Source organism: Corvus brachyrhynchos, unplaced genomic scaffold (genome assembly GCF_000691975.1).
Source record: "Corvus brachyrhynchos isolate BGI_N302 unplaced genomic scaffold, ASM69197v1 scaffold56, whole genome shotgun sequence".
Lineage (NCBI taxonomy): Eukaryota > Metazoa > Chordata > Aves > Passeriformes > Corvidae > Corvus > Corvus brachyrhynchos.
The window spans coordinates 7,608,580-7,624,367 of NW_008238664.1; the positions used below are offsets into that span (position 1 = coordinate 7,608,580).

The window sequence follows — 15,788 nt, forward strand, 5'->3', positions numbered from 1 at the left end:
TATTGCAAATAAGACTTCTTTACAGTAAACGGGGACAGGAGGGAAAAATACATGAGGTTTCTGTCCTAGTCTGATATTTTTCATTTGATGTATGTGAACACTTACTTGCTTTGTGCAGTTTAACTATTCGTTCATTTGAATGTGCATTTGCAAGCACCTCACTAAAAACAGTACACAACACTGTCTAAAATAATCACGCAGCCTAAAGTGAATATTTAAAATTCTAGGCACGCTTACACTGGAATTGCAATAACATTTTAGAACTTCAGAAACGCTCTAGCGCAAGAAAGCATAAGAAAGGCTGTGTCCCAACTCTCTTGTGCAATGTAGTGGCTCTTAAAAGAGCCTTTAGGGTGTGGGAGAATTTCAGGTTCACATACAGAGGACCTGTAGGAGGAAACTTAAGCGCGCTCGCCGCGGATGCGGCGGGCCAGCTGGATGTCCTTGGGCATGATGGTGACGCGCTTGGCGTGGATGGCGCACAGGTTGGTGTCCTCGAAGAGCCCCACCAGGTAGGCCTCGCTGGCCTCCTGCAGCGCCATCACGGCCGAGCTCTGGAAGCGCAGGTCGGTCTTGAAGTCCTGCGCGATCTCGCGCACCAGGCGCTGGAAGGGCAGCTTGCGGATCAGCAGCTCCGTGGACTTCTGGTAGCGCCGGATCTCGCGCAGCGCCACCGTGCCGGGCCGGTAGCGGTCCACGGGGCCGCCGCGCTCTTGCGGGCCGCCTTGGTGGCCAGCTGCTTGCGGGGCGCCTTGCCGCCCGTCGACTTACGCGCCGTCTGCTTCGTGCGCGCCATCGCTCAGGGGGACGCCACAGGAACAGGTCGGAAGAGAGACAAGGAGAAATGGAAACAGCGCGCTGCCGCGGCCGCTTCTTATAGACTGTTCCCGCTTCCTGATTGGCTGCCAGGAATGCGCCGTTTCTATTGGCTACTTTCAAATTCGAAAAGCCCGCCTCGATAGCGCGCGCCTTCCCCAACGGCTGCCCGCCCTCAGCGCCCCCCTGTATCGCCCCCGCCGCTTTTGTTTTCGGGGTGGTCTGTCCCTTACCACAATTTTTACAGTCTACCTCAAAAATGAGACATTTAGGGAGAAATGTTCGAACAGGAATTGAGAAATTGCAGATTATGCTGTGCTGAATGCATAGAAAATTAGGTTCTTAAAATGCTCTTTTTTTTTTTTCTCTAAATAGGGATCATAACGGTATTTTGGGACTTGGATTTTGCTATTGTAGGGTGCGTGGGGTTGTGTATTGCGAGGGAGTTCTGGTGGCGGGGTGGCTCGGGTTCCACTTATTTTAACTTTCTTCTGGCCGGGCAAATGCTTTGGGGATCAAAATTAATTGCAAATGAAAGCTTTCTAATCCAAGAGAGTGCTTTCAAATGATGGAATCTTTCAGCCTGCAAAGTATTCTTAGGTTGTTGATGCAGTACCCCAAGGCATAAGGTGAATTTTCCATTTTCCTCACTGTATACATCTGCAATATCTTCCTCTTCGGGCGAGTTGTCGTTGGAGCACAAGCAGAGAAGGGCTTTCAGGTGAAAGGCTGACACCAGGTACGGAGAACAGCTCTGGCGCCCCAAATTAAAAGAAAGCGTATTCCTAACCTTAAACACAGCATATGCACAAATAATGGACAAGTCCTACACACCACAATCAGGGGACAAAGGGGGTAACTCATTAACATGGAAAAGGGACTTAGTGAGCTGCGATACCCCTCACACAGCATTATAATAGACGTTAACATCATATAATCTACTTCTGCTGCTGTTTACACGGTAAAGGGGAGAATCCCCCCACAGACGAGATGCCCGCAAGAAGGTGAACACATGCCCGCCCTTAAGCCGTCAGCACGAAAAAGGAGGCACCGTTTAGGTTGCTTTTTTTATTTAGCTTTCCTATGCAGCAACTAAATGGGCTCAAACTTTAAACGTTTAAAAACCAGCATTCTATATTCCCTGACTTTAACGAGGACGGCCTGTAGCGTACCAGCAGCGTGTTATTTACCAGTTACTAATAAAAGTTTCTACGGCTATAACAACTTATTAAAAACCGAAGTATAAATTTGCGATTATATGTAACAGTTTAGAAACATTTCGCTTTCCTTTTACTAACTTTAAAGTGACACAGCTCTTTTTCGGTTAAAGTGTGCGGCTCTTAAAAGAGCCTTTGGGTTTTTGTCGTGCTGGTCCGGAAAGAGAAAAGAGCTTTCTTTAACCACCGAAGCCGTAGAGGGTGCGACCCTGGCGCTTGAGGGCGTAGACCACGTCCATGGCCGTGACCGTCTTCCTCTTAGCGTGCTCCGTGTAGGTGACGGCGTCGCGGATTCTATATTCCCTGACTTTAACGAGGACGGCCTATAGCGTACCAGCAGCGTGTTATTTACCAGTTACTAATAAAAGTTTCTACGGCTATAACAATGTATTAAAAACCGAAGTATAAATTTGCGATTATACGTAACAGTTTAGAAACATTTCGCTTTCCTTTTACTAACTTTAAAGTGACACAGCTCTTTTTCAGTTAAAGTGTGCGGCTCTTAAAAGAGCCTTTGGGTTTTTGTCGTGCTGGTCCGGAAAGAGAAAAGAGCTTTCTTTAACCACCGAAGCCGTAGAGGGTGCGACCCTGGCGCTTGAGGGTGTAGACCACGTCCATGGCCGTGACCGTCTTCCTCTTGGCGTGCTCCGTGTAGGTGACGGCGTCGCGGATCACGTTCTCCAGGAACACCTTGAGCACGCCGCGCGTCTCCTCGTAGATGAGCCCCGAGATGCGCTTGACGCCGCCGCGCCGAGCCAGGCGGCGGATGGCCGGCTTGGTGATGCCCTGGATGTTGTCGCGCAGCACCTTGCGGTGGCGCTTGGCGCCGCCCTTGCCGAGCCCCTTGCCGCCCTTACCCCGACCAGACATGCTCCTACTCCTAGCACTACTACTTGAGCAATGAGTCGGTGCTGCTCGCGCCGCGGCCTTTATGCGGTGTGGTCCGACCTGGTTGAGAACTGCAGCGGAAAGGGGGCGGGGCTTGGGGCTCTTCCCGCCTGTTTTCCCTGCCGCGTCACCGATGAGCAAACATCGTTCGCTGTTACCTACGCGGGGGCTGGAAAGTCTGGCAAGCAAACCGAAGTATAGACCTCCTCCACGAAAAAAAATCCAACGGTGTACGTGTTCATACAGTTGGGAAACTTTTTCCCCCTCCTCCTCAGATTTGTATAAACCATTTGCACGTGTGTGCGTATTTTATTTTGTTGCACTGCCGGGGTTGTTGTGAATTACTTCAAATTCTAGTTATTTTCATATTGTTGTTCGCTAATGCTTTTGGTTTATTAATATTCAAAGTGCTATAAACGTTTCTTCAAAATTTTTAATGATTTGAGATCTCTTAACAGCTTTAAGAAATTTTCCACAATATTTAATTATATTGGTTTCTTCATTTTGATTTCCACCTCCCATTTCTTAAATATTCCAATTTTACTTAAGCAACTTATTGTCTGTAAACAGATACTAACCGGAAGGTGGAATAAAATCATTTTTGTATTATTAAACTTATATTATTTCTTGACTTCTGCTAATTTTGCTCCTTTTGAGTTACTGCAGGGGGGTAATTTTTTGGGTTTTAAATTTTTACAAAATGACTTTTACTGTAGCTATTGACTTAAACTTCTGTTCCCTGATTAGTAAAAAATTCACTTTGCTTTTTACTAGAGATCTAGTATATTTTTCCATTTTCTAGCTTTTCAAAACTTTTCCAAAAAAATTTTTTTTAAATGTATCCATATCAATACTGGAAAGAAAAGATATTCTGAAATACCTTTTATGAAAGTCAGGAGTGGTCTTCTTCTTAGGATGTTCCAAATGTCACAGTGTAAAAACATCCTGAGCTGGTGTAACTGATACACTAACACCTAAATAATGTTATTTTTCTCTTGTCCTTTTATGTATGAAATGCAAACATAATTTCTATGTACTCTTTTAAAGTGTTCAATGTTAGAACATATAATGAGCAGCTTCTCTCTATCATGCGACCAAACTGGCAATAAGCAGCTTCCCTTGGCCTATTTAATAGCAATGGAATTACAATTACATTCTATCACATAAACAAAGAAGTGCTTTGCTCTCAGTGGACATATTAAAAGCATAAAAGAGGAGCTCATTATTCTGGCATCACAAATATTGTCTCTACTGCTATCCCTAGATGTTTTCTCAGTAAATATCAAATCCATGGCTTTTGGGGTGTGTTTTGGGTGGTTGGGTCAGTGGGTGAGCTTTTTGGGAGGAAGATAACAAAAATTATTTATGTAAAAATTGTCTCATCCCTATCTATTCTGCACCACTTCAGAAGAGGTGTATATCATGGGAATTATCTCTGCTTTTCCCATCTTCCAAAATGAAGAAACCCCCATTGCACTCTTCTAAGCAGTTACTATCGTTGATCCAGCAAAGACATTCACAGCTTTTACCTAGGTTATAGAAAATGCAACTTCCTTTTGCAGAGGTGCAGAAGAATTCATAGATAAAATGTGGAGTCTCCTTAGATTTTGGACAGCCCTAAGCATACCTTCTTTCTCTTCCTGGGGGGAGTGGACATGTGAGCTGAATATGATTCTGAGTTTTTAAAAGTGTGTTATGCTGGCTGCAGTTCTTGTTTATATTGAACTGACAGGTCACAAAACAATAAACAAACTCAAGCCTTTTCCTCTGTAACTACCCTAAAGAAGGATTCCATAGGAGGGTTTTGTTTATTTGTTTGTTTCCTCACTTGGGTTTTGGTTGGTTGGTTGTTTTTTTTTTTTAATTTTGACTTGCTTCATTTAGTAGTGCCACACTAGCAGCAGAACACCAAATTTCTATATCCCTAATTTTCTGCTCTCCGATCCATACTTACCAGTGGCAGTGCTCAATCAATAGCACTTAAATTTTTGTTCATTTAGCACACATCTCATCTAAGCAGATTGACAATAAGATGTAATCAAGACATTAAATTTTGCAAAAGAAAGGAAATCCAGGTCTCTAGTGTGCTGAGAACAATTGCTCTCCATTCCCATGGTTGTTTTGCACTCATCTTTTGTTTTTCATTTCTAAGTTTCCAGATGCCTTGCTTGTGTTCTGGTTTTGCATCCGCTAGGTAATGAAGGGGATGTTTTTTCACACCTGTCCAAAGTCTAGCACAATATGATGGAGCTCCTGTAGGGTATTGTGTCTGTATCCATAACCTCAGGGTGAGTAATTAGAATAACAATTTATTAATTTAATCCTGACTTTAAAAATCATTCATTACATGCTACTAGTACTTCAGGGTTTGAATTTAGGTCAACATTAGGCCAAAAAAAAAAAATTGCCAGACATTATATTTCAAGGATATGTATTAATAAAATTCTGGAAATATATTTGCACTTTCAAACTAATAGTTCTGAATTTAGTGTAAGTATTGGACAGGTTTTCATATTCCTTGTTTTCCACCCACTGCCAGCTGGTGCTTCCTTCCCTCAAAATATTCTCTGTATCTCTCAAAGGAAGAATGGAATTGCAGTATGTCCTCTGTGAATGAGACAGGTTGTACAGATCCCTGCTTTGCACTGTATTCGTGCTCTTGTGATCTGCCATGCTGAAAATACAGATCTCATCTGGACCATCTGGAGGAAAGAGATAAATTCTTCCCTTGTACTGAAAACCTGGGCACTTTTTATGGACCAGCAAATACCCACAAGAGAGGAGAGCTCAGAGGAAAAGGACAAAAACACAATGAGCTGGAGGAATAATGTACTGTAAAGAAAACTGCACTTATTTCAACATCAGGGAGACTGAAGTGTTACCATGGTTTTAAACAAGAGAGCTGCACCAGTGAATCATCAGATTTCCTCAGACGATTAAAGACTGACATCTTCCTGAGCAAGGCAGATGAAAATGAGGGGTGGGAAGGATGGGCTGTGCACATGTGAATCAGCCCAGTATAACTTGTGAAAACTGGAGAACAAATAGAAAAGTTTGAAGATAGCAATGGACTTGAGATTATTTCAACCAACATATTCCTTCACAGGAACTTGGGGTGGGGGGAGGGGGGCAGCAGCATTGACACTGAGCATATAGAGACCAGTAATGAGAATTTCGTTTCCACAGTGATTCAGCTGTATATTGCAAATGCTTTATTATGCTTGGCTGCAATTTCAGTACAGTATCCTTCTGTTAATTAGAAATACAATGTAACACCAAATATGCTCATTAAGGAAATTTGGAATTAAGAATTAAACTCTCCTCATTTAATATCTGAAAGGACCTGGGTGGAGAGTATTCAATATCTACAGCATGGAGATGTGATCAACTGGGACCTGCCTCTACATAGGACTGAAAACTGCACAAGATCTGACTTCTTTGGCAGTCCTTAAGCTACTAAATCTATCCCAGTGGTCTTTGTTCTCTGTATCCACGTGCCCACATACCCCACCTTCAGTTGAGCACGTAAGCCATGCTAGAAAGCTGTGCTTACTAAAATAGAGCAGCCCACATCATTTTGGTAAGAAATTTTTTGAGCACAGAAAGCTTTGATTTTGAGACTGAGGCACGAAAGTCAATATTTGCATGTGTGGATTTACCATTTGGAAGGACTCTTCTGGCAGTAGCATAAGTGCATAAATGCTTTATGCTGTCTAAGCAAAACTAGCAAACATCACAGATTTAGCTTAATGACTGGTACATTGATAACTAATTTAGTGTTTTCCCCACCTTTCCCTGCTAATTCACACAGTCAGAGGTGGAGAGACCCATTCTCATTGTTTTAATTAACCACTCCAGCTGGTCAGAGATAAAACAGTTTGGGCTGTAGCCCTGGTTTGGACTGTTTCCAACTTCCTTCTTGCTGCCAAATTCAGAAACTACACAGGGACTGATAAATAAGAAAAGACCTCTGTCATGGTCCAGCATCTTAGGCTGACCTTTGAGGATGCAGTTTGCCGTTCACACAGAGTGGCTTACAGATCAGATGATCCGTAGAGAGGCAAAATGTTCCAAAATTTGTTTTGTGGGCATGTTGTCTGAGCCACTGCTGTGAAGAAGGCTTGCACAGGCCTCACCCCCATCACTCCATGCACAAGCTGAAGCCTTGCAGGCTCGCTGAACAGCTGGAACAGCTGATATAGCTGAATAGGTCCATGAAAAAAGGCTGTAGGAACTCCTAGATCAGGTTAGGGGTGTTGGGAAGTTAATGAAATACCCAGCTCTTCGTATGAAGCTTTTTTAGGATATGGGGCAGAAGGGACAGGGTCAATAATGTGTAAGTGGGAGCAAGGGCAACAATGTTGAGTGAATTCTGGTCTCACTAACAAGTGCTCCAGGGTGGCCTGTGGAGCTCCGAGCCCAGTAGCACACCATGCAAATCTGCTCCTGCGTTCCAGTAAAGCGGCAGTAAACAGCAAACCAACTACTCAGCAACCCCAGCTGACATGGATGCTCAGGAGCTTTGCTTCTCTCAAATCCTTACTCTTCTTTCTAAACCGGCATTTGAAGCAGCACAGGTCTCACGATGCACTGTCCCTTGATTAAGCTAGAAAGATGAATCCAGAAGGCATTGTAAGCACGGTATTTCTTGAGCAGCTGAGACCGAGTAGCTCCTCTTGCTGCCCAGGCTCACGCAGAGCTGGTCTGGGCAGTAAGTTTTTCAGCTGAACTCTGCCAACCCTTACAGAGCTGTAAGTACTTAAAAGCAGCTGAAGTATGCCTTGTCCAAATGGTGTCTCTGGGGCACAGTTTTCCAAGCACAAACCTAATATAGGCAGCCCTGTAGGAATTTATTGAATACTGTATTGGGCTATGTGCTTCTGGAGGAAGCCAACTCTGAAAAATGGTGATGTGCCTTGTGTTAGTGACTCCAGAGACTACTGCTGTGCTCTGTTTGTGTTGCAGTAATACCTGGTTGGAAAACCAAAATCTCCAGCTGGAAACCCTAGCCACTTACAGGGATTTATTTATGGTTATGCTGTGGACAAAGCAGCTTGTCTTCAGGGATGCAGCAGTTAAGAAAGTCACCAGAATGTCCACGTCCTGTCCGGGTCACACCAGTCATTACCTGGACCATGCTGATGCAAGCAGCATGCAAGTGTCTTCATGCGCAGAACTTGGCACTTCTTTTCAACAAACTGCACAAGACTTCTGTTGGCCCATACCTCAAGTTTATTAAAGTCCCTTTTATCTGCAAGTATTACTTTTTGCTCTGTCTACCCTTCTTCACTTGGTGTTATCCACACTACGTGTACATTCTCTCTCATCACCCAGGGTGTTCCAGAAAATACCAAATAATACCAGCCCTGGAGCATTGTTTTGATTACCAGTTGTCTGCAGACACAAAGCTGTTAACTATAGCCTTTTGGCCCCGGACTACAGACAATTTTCAAATACCTAACAGCCTGCTAATCCTGCCTGTAGTCCTTCTGATCCCAAACAAGAACACCTGGGAGATGGTTCCAAAAGTATCATGAAATGTCAAGTATCTTGCATACAGCATTCCTCCTTTGTCCACAAAGATACTCCTTAATCAACAGTTCTGTGTTAATTACCTATACCTAGACATGAGCAATTTTTGTTGCACTCCATCCACTCTATCAAGTCAACAGAACCCATTTTATTTCTGGGAGTTACTCAGTCCCTCTGTTTCTTGGAGACCCTGCTGTCATTCCATATAGCATTTTCTACTCCATATGAGAAGCTATTTCCTTACTGCTACCTTGTGACAAAGAACACCAGTTCCTGTATCTTCTACAATGTACGATAAGGAAAATGTGTAATAAGCAAAAATTCCTTCCTTCCTCATCATGTTTTAAGTGTTTAAAAAGAAACTTTAGTTTTTCAGCATTCTCTTTCAGTCAGGGTACTTCAATAATACATTCTTTTCCATCAGGGAAGAATTTTTAGACCTCTGACAATCACTGCTTCTCTCTTCTGTGTATTGACTTATTGTTCCTTTCTCATTACCTGAAATTTGGAACTAAAAACTAGGCCTAAAAACTCCAAATAGGCATGTACCTTTCCTGACTACAGAGGAAGATCATCTTCACCTGTCTTATAGAAGGAGTCACGGTGTCCCTTTTCTACTAACATACTGGTTTTGGTTCATTATCAACATAGAACTATAATCTGAAGATCCAGGTCTACTCAGGTGCTTGTCAGCTCTTGCTGACAGTAGCAGTTTTGTGATATTTCTTAGTATTTGTAAAACTGATATCATTTATGCCAGATGAAGAATCTGACAGATTTCTGAAGACAGAGCCTCTTATCCAGCTTTTTTCACTACATAAAATGTATTCCACCATTGTAATTATTTTTCCTAGTTGGTACTCACAGTATTTATATACAAGCTCTGTAGACTTTAACCCAGAGCATAAATAAAATTTTACCAGGCCTAGGATTGAACGCTGCAGTCCTAGGCTGTTTGAGACTGCAGTTTAATTTCATAGTTGATAAATATCTAAATATAAATTTCTACCCTGCAAGGGTTGATGTTTCTGCTAGACCAAATTTTCCTGATTATTACTTTCATTTCTAATACTTTTCTGAAATGAACCAAAATGAAACTGAGAGAAAATCTGTAGTATATCAGCAAGTTCTAGAGAAACATTGCATCCAGTACTGAAACTCTTCCTAAAGTCAATTTTGGAAAAAGCCTATTAAACATGGTTTTCATTTCTTCCCTTATATCTGTTTTGAGTACTGTAAATTCTAATTTTTTATTCATATCTTCCTTGAATTTGTTTGACCTTGTAACTAGTACATCTCAGCATCAATTAGTTATCCCTTCCCCAGTGTGGGCTGAGTCTGTAAACCTGAGAAATGCATTGATCTGTAACCCAAAATGCCTGATTTTGTACTTAGGTCTCGGCCATATTCTTCAGATACCTCAAGAGTAGGAGAGGCTGCGTAGGTTGGGTGCATAGCTGGGTCTGCAGCATATTGCCCCAGGAAAACTTTCAAAATCCTGTTTCCCTCTGCTCAGCATGAAGGGCTGGAATTACCTTTGACAGCTTAGGAAATGGCATCTAATAACTTGTACATCTGGGTCTCACTGGAGGGATAGGACAGAGATTTTCTGTATTGATGACATCGTATCAATTTGCATTTCTGACTGAGTCAGAATTTACAACCTCCATCACAAAAAAAAAAAAAAAAAAATTTGACTGTGCTGTGCTCCTGGGAGGATAGACAGCACGTCACATAGTTTCAAATACCACATTCCAGTTCTTTTCAGGCACTCTGTAAAAGTTACAGGTAGGGCTACATTTCCATATTTTTGCATGTAGATCCCTGTATTTCTTCATCTTTTGACACTTACCTTCTTCCCCTTTTTCTTCAACTGAAATCAATGCAAAGTTAGTTGGTCTGCAGAACAAAGTAACACAGAATCCTGCTCATAACTGAGATTCCTAAGTATAGTAACCCTACTAATAAAAATAGTAATTCTCAGTCCCATGGATGGATGGATGGAGAGAAGTAAAATTTGGTTATAAGAAGATCTCTGATCCAAAGGCTTTCAGAAGCTGGGAGGAATATTTTGATGTTTTATTTTGAGGCTGTCATTATATGGGGAAAAAATGAGATTTGTGGGGTCATTCATTACAATGCACAGCCCTTTTTTGCTGGTTGGCAAACATTTAGCAGTTACGGCAGAGGAGTTACCTCTTTGATCAGTCACCTTTTGATCACTCCAGACTGTAGGAATTTAAGTTTTGCTGAGACTCTAACTAGCCTGAACATATCCTTCATTGATGCACAGCCTGAGCACCAAGTCAAATCAGGGTTGTTCACACTCATCTTGACAAGCCTTGAGACTATGGAGTGTGTGAGAGGTTACAGTGGTTTTTGAAGTTGTCTCTATTGAACTACCAAAATTTAAAAAGTCGTGGGAGTGTCATTCAGGGTTAATCTAGATACAAGCGTCACAAACTAACCCAGAGGACTATGTGCCAAATGGTACCAAAGGAAACAATTGTTTCCCTCCACTCGGCACTAGTGAGAGAAACTGGAGTTCTATGTCCAGTTCTGGCCTTCCCAGTGCAACAGAAACATGAACATAGCTGGAGTGGGACCAGTGAAGTGCCACAAAGACGGTGAAGGGACTGGAGCATCTCTCACATGAGGAGTGTCTCATTAATGTGTCCAGATATCCTACAGGGGGAATAGAAGACACAGACCCAGTCTTCTTAGTACTGCCCAGGAAAAGAGGCAATGGGCACAAACTGGAACACAGGAAATTCTACTTAAACGTAAGAAAAAAAATTTTGGAACATGCTCCCGAGAGAGGTTTTAGTGTTCCCCAGCTCCAGCTGACCCTTTTTGAGCACAGCCAGGACCTACTGCATTAGGTGTTAGACTAAAGGATGAGGTACTTTTTTAGGAGATGTGATTGCCCTAATGCTGAAATAACTGTCGATGTATTTTTGCTAGCATAGTTGAAGCACAACTAAAAGATATAGTTTTCTTTACTACTCTTTGACACCTTGAATCTTCCCTACATGTAAACCTTGCAGTTGCTGAATCAGTATCATCAATACAGTTTCAGCACGACAGAGACCTGACTAATATCTTATTATGGTGTTTTTGTTATTAACATTGAGAGTGATTACTTGAATGTCTGCAAAATTATTATTTATGAAGAAGACAGCATGCTTCAGTTAAAAGTTGTCAGTTTCTCTGTATCTTCACGGTCCTAACTATAGTAATTGTATTTAACTGGGTGTAGGCTTTCAGCTAAATTTGTCTAATCAGCTTATCTGGATTGCTCTCCTGCAGTCTGAATGTCTTATTTGCCTTTATTTCTCTAATGTCTTATCTTATCTGTTTCTCCTCCTTGGGAAGCTTCTCTCTTGACAAGAGAAAAAAGTATTTTCTCTACTATACAGTTTCAGGAATTCTTACATTCTATGTAAACTATTTTTGTTTTGAAGATCCTCGCACTAGAAAATACTCTGTCATTTTGTAGGTTCCTCTGTAATCTGCACTGGCACCTACACAGCTGAGCAAGGAAGGCAAGGCATGTGTGTGATGGTGCCTGGGAATGAGGACATGTTTTGGGTGCACATTTAAAGTGGGCATAACAAACTGTTTGAGCTCCTCAGTAAGAAATAAACAGAGACTACAATTGTACAGGGTGCTTGGAAAGGAAATCAGGGAGAATACTGGAAAATGTTTGCTGTTTAATTAAGTATTAAATGAGTCACATTTAAATATCATTTCTTCATGTGGAAACTGCAAGCAATTTTTATTACCAGCTCACTCTCGAAACTTTTTTATTTTCAAGTAATTTTGGAAGGACAGGAAGGAAATTTCTCTGTCGTTGAAAAGCTGTTCCATGATCTACCACTGATTTGATAAATCATGTGCTCAGATGTTTGTTTTGCTTTGTCTTTTTCTCTTATCAGTAAAACACCCATGGCAATGTCAACGCTATTTGTAATGATCAGTCTCTAAAATAGGATAATTTTTATTGTGGTTCAGTGTTGCATTTAACAGCTATTTCCAGCAGTGCAAACCTGAAAATTGCTCAAAACTCCTGACAAGTTTGTTTTACCCAATTAAGTAGAAAACGTCATTGTTTGGCCCGGAGTTCGGGAATAACCCTAAAAAAGCCTCCCCTTTTCACACCACCTCATATTTCTAAATCCCCTCTCTTTAATAACGCCAAAAAAAAAAAAAAAAAAAAAAAAAAAAAATTCTCCTTCTCCAGAAATGGGTAGTGAGACCAGGAACATTTTGTCTTCTCAGAAGTAGGCCAGGAATAATTCTCTGTACAGATAAGAGCCACTGTGATGGTTAAGGAAAAGATACAATAAAGGATGCTGACACACAATGCCGGAGGCCAGCTGCCAAGACTTCCAATGTCTCAGGCTACCAGGAAAAAGCAAAGGACTTCAGAAGTGCAACTCAAAATAGGGAGCAGGGAGCACGAAGATTTACAGGGATGCACCCAGAACGAAAAGTGAGAGAAGTCCTAAATTCTACCCTTGATATCCTTAAATAACGACCTTCACAATCTTCTTCATATGCTTTCCCTAAAAAAAAAAAAAAACAAAACAAAAGCAAACAAACAAGCCAACCCCAAAAACACCCGGAAACGTTCCTGTGCCTTTAAAACTTATCACAGAGTGGGGACAGCAATCCTTAAGTGCTGCAGGTGGAGTTCCAGTGACTGCGCTGCTTAGGGAGCAAGATCTAAGATCTCCCATCCCTTTCTACCTTGTGTCCTTATCTCTAACCCGCGGCCTGTTAATGGGGGAAGGGAAGGAAACCTCTCCTCTCCTGATGGGCCGAGAATAGGTTTGCTAAAAGCAAGCTTGAGGGGAAACTTGCCCAAATGTGTGAATGTGAGGGAGGTGCGGAAAGGACGCACCCCTGGGGCTACAGCTGCATTGTTGTAGGAGCGGTACTGTCCGCTCCCAGTTGCTCCCAGCTTCTTGACCACTTTCAAGTGTAATAAACCAGTCACAGAGCTCTAACACTAAACTGTCAAAGCTGCAGGGATTAAAGCACATTAACCGACATACATTCTTTGTTCTCTGAAGAATGTACATCACAATAAACAGGCCCGGATAGACGACAACACTTCCCGGCTCTGTCTTTTGTATCACTTACAGTCAGATTCTGCTATATCGTTGTTTATCTAAACGGGAAAATATGCATAATACTTTCATCCTACCACAACCAACCACTGTTTTACCTCTCAAACATATTCATACTGTTCATACGGCTTGCCACGCTCAACTTTCAAAATTTATGGCTACTGTGGACTTGGTCTAGTTGTTTTTGTGAACAACGTCCTGTTCACAAGAAGCATGGTAGATTTCACAGCCCACTTCAATACGCCTTTCAGTCTGTTTTTTACTGTGGAGTACTGACAAGCCCAATTTTTCCCAATCTCCACTTTCTGTTCCTCTCCTTCAAAGAATTTATTAGCTCACCTGCATGCAAGCACAACAAAATAAAAATAAAAATAAAAGAGAACATGGAAGAGTCACAGTTCACTGTTTTAATTTGTAATTCTAATGCATCTAATGTATCATTGCCACCTTAATCTATCTCGTTTCAATTAAAACTGCTTGCTATCAAGTATGACTTTATCGTGTCTTCAACATTCAGTGCATCAAAATACGTTTCAGGGCCCTTTGTAGCATACGTCATGTCGTCTTGAATCTCAAGTTTATCCATGCTAGAAAAGATGTTCCTTTGTTGAAACAGCCCACTGACGTTTTGTGTGACAAATTTTCACAAAGTACAGCGAAGTAAAATATTAAGTTTGATCTTAACTTGTTCTTTCAAACCAAGGGGGAAAAATCTGGCTGCTTTTTAATTAGAAGCCAATTGAGGCTTTTGTCTTCTGACTTAATAAAAAATTAGCCCAAACTATTCATTCCAGTCCTTAAAAATTTTAATTAATTCCTATTGTCACTTTATAAGACTCAATAATTAAGTTGGATTATGATAATTAAAAGTGATTCTGGTTTATGAGGATTCTCTGAAAATTATTTCAATATTTTTAGGCTTGCAATGGAAACCTCAATAGCGAGCTTTCTCCTTTTCCTTTCAAGAAAAGAATTGAAGGAATATGAAACCTATTTAAAAAAAAACCCCCAAAAATCAAACAAGCAACCAAAACACAACAGTCAGTGTCCAAATATTTATAAGTAATATTGAAACTGCAGCATTCTATTCGTGAAGGCCAGATTTCCACAGTATTTAATTTATTGGGTGATAACTGATGCTTCAGCTGGCTCCATAATTGTTTAAGTAGCATATAATACATATTAGTGTATCTATACCTGATAGAAATTTTTCCTCTCCATGTCTGCTTCTGATGTTTGTAAATCATAAATAATAGCATCCACTATTGTAACCAAGAAAGTGTTACACTAGCAGTTTATCTGGGATTTCTGGGCATTAACTAGGCATTAACAGCTTCATTTTACAAACAGACTATTTGTAAAAATATCAAAATCTTTCTATCCACTTAGAGAACACCACACAAAAAACAAAACAAAACAAAACAAAAAAAAACAACAAAAAAAGCAGAGCCCTGGCAAGTTCCGAACACTTTTCAACAGTATATATATTCCTCTGAAGGTCTCTTTCTTTCCCAAAACAAGAAAATCTGTTGAAATACTGTATCCTTAATAGTTAAAGATATGGTTAAGAGAGCCGAATCTTTATCCATATTCAAAGCTCAGCCATGAAATTGTGTTACTTCCTTGTCTTTGAAATCAATTTACGACAAAAATACTCAAGCTGCCCACTCGGTTTCTGTCCTAATCTGGAGAAAACCCCCCAAAGAGTAAGCCTGCATTACGGGGAAGACTTTTTATCTACGTGTTTTATTTTAATTTAGAAGGAAAAACAAAAGTTTGCCGTTCCCGGGGTCTCTCTGGCTTCACAACGCGGGGTTAAAAACAGCTTTTCTCTCCCATCTTTGGTCCAAACAGCAAGAAACTTGCCCGAATGAAAGTCCACCGTCTTCTCTTCACTCTCCCAAGAAACTGGGGTGATTTTGCGTCACTAGTTTTACGAAAAATATGAATTTATAACTCCGAAGAAACACAGACTCGGAGGAGGAAAAGCTCTTCCTGGCTAACAGTTAGGCGGGCTCTGCAAAGCACCAATCACAGATCACCGCTTCGCTATAAATTCAGGCATCGGGGTTACTGTAGCCCAATTACTTTCTTTTGATTAGGAAGAAGTCTCTGCAGCGATGTCGGAGACCGCTCCCGCCGCCGCTCCCGCTGTCGCGGCCCCCGCCGCCAAGGCCGCCGCCCAGAAGCCGAAGAAGGC

At 41.5% G+C, this 15,788-nt stretch overlaps 2 protein-coding genes across 2 annotated transcripts in view; both read right to left on the minus strand.

The window, feature by feature from the left end:
• Positions 1 to 386: 386 nt before the first annotated feature.
• On the minus strand, positions 387 to 820 carry LOC103618146 (histone H3-like). The gene is given in 2 exon segments (XM_017737806.1): positions 387 to 697; positions 700 to 820. Coding segments are annotated over 2 exon segments (393 nt in total). The 5' UTR covers positions 797 to 820; the 3' UTR covers positions 387 to 401.
• A 1,710-nt stretch (positions 821 to 2,530) lies between these two features.
• Positions 2,531 to 15,788, minus strand: part of LOC103618147 (histone H3) — a 23,527-nt gene continuing 10,269 nt past the window's right edge. Inside the window, exon 2 of the mRNA XM_008636509.2 lies at positions 2,531 to 2,919. Coding sequence (XP_008634731.1) covers positions 2,592 to 2,919 — 328 coding nt within the window. The 3' untranslated portion in view covers positions 2,531 to 2,591. The remainder of the gene's footprint in view (positions 2,920 to 15,788) is intronic.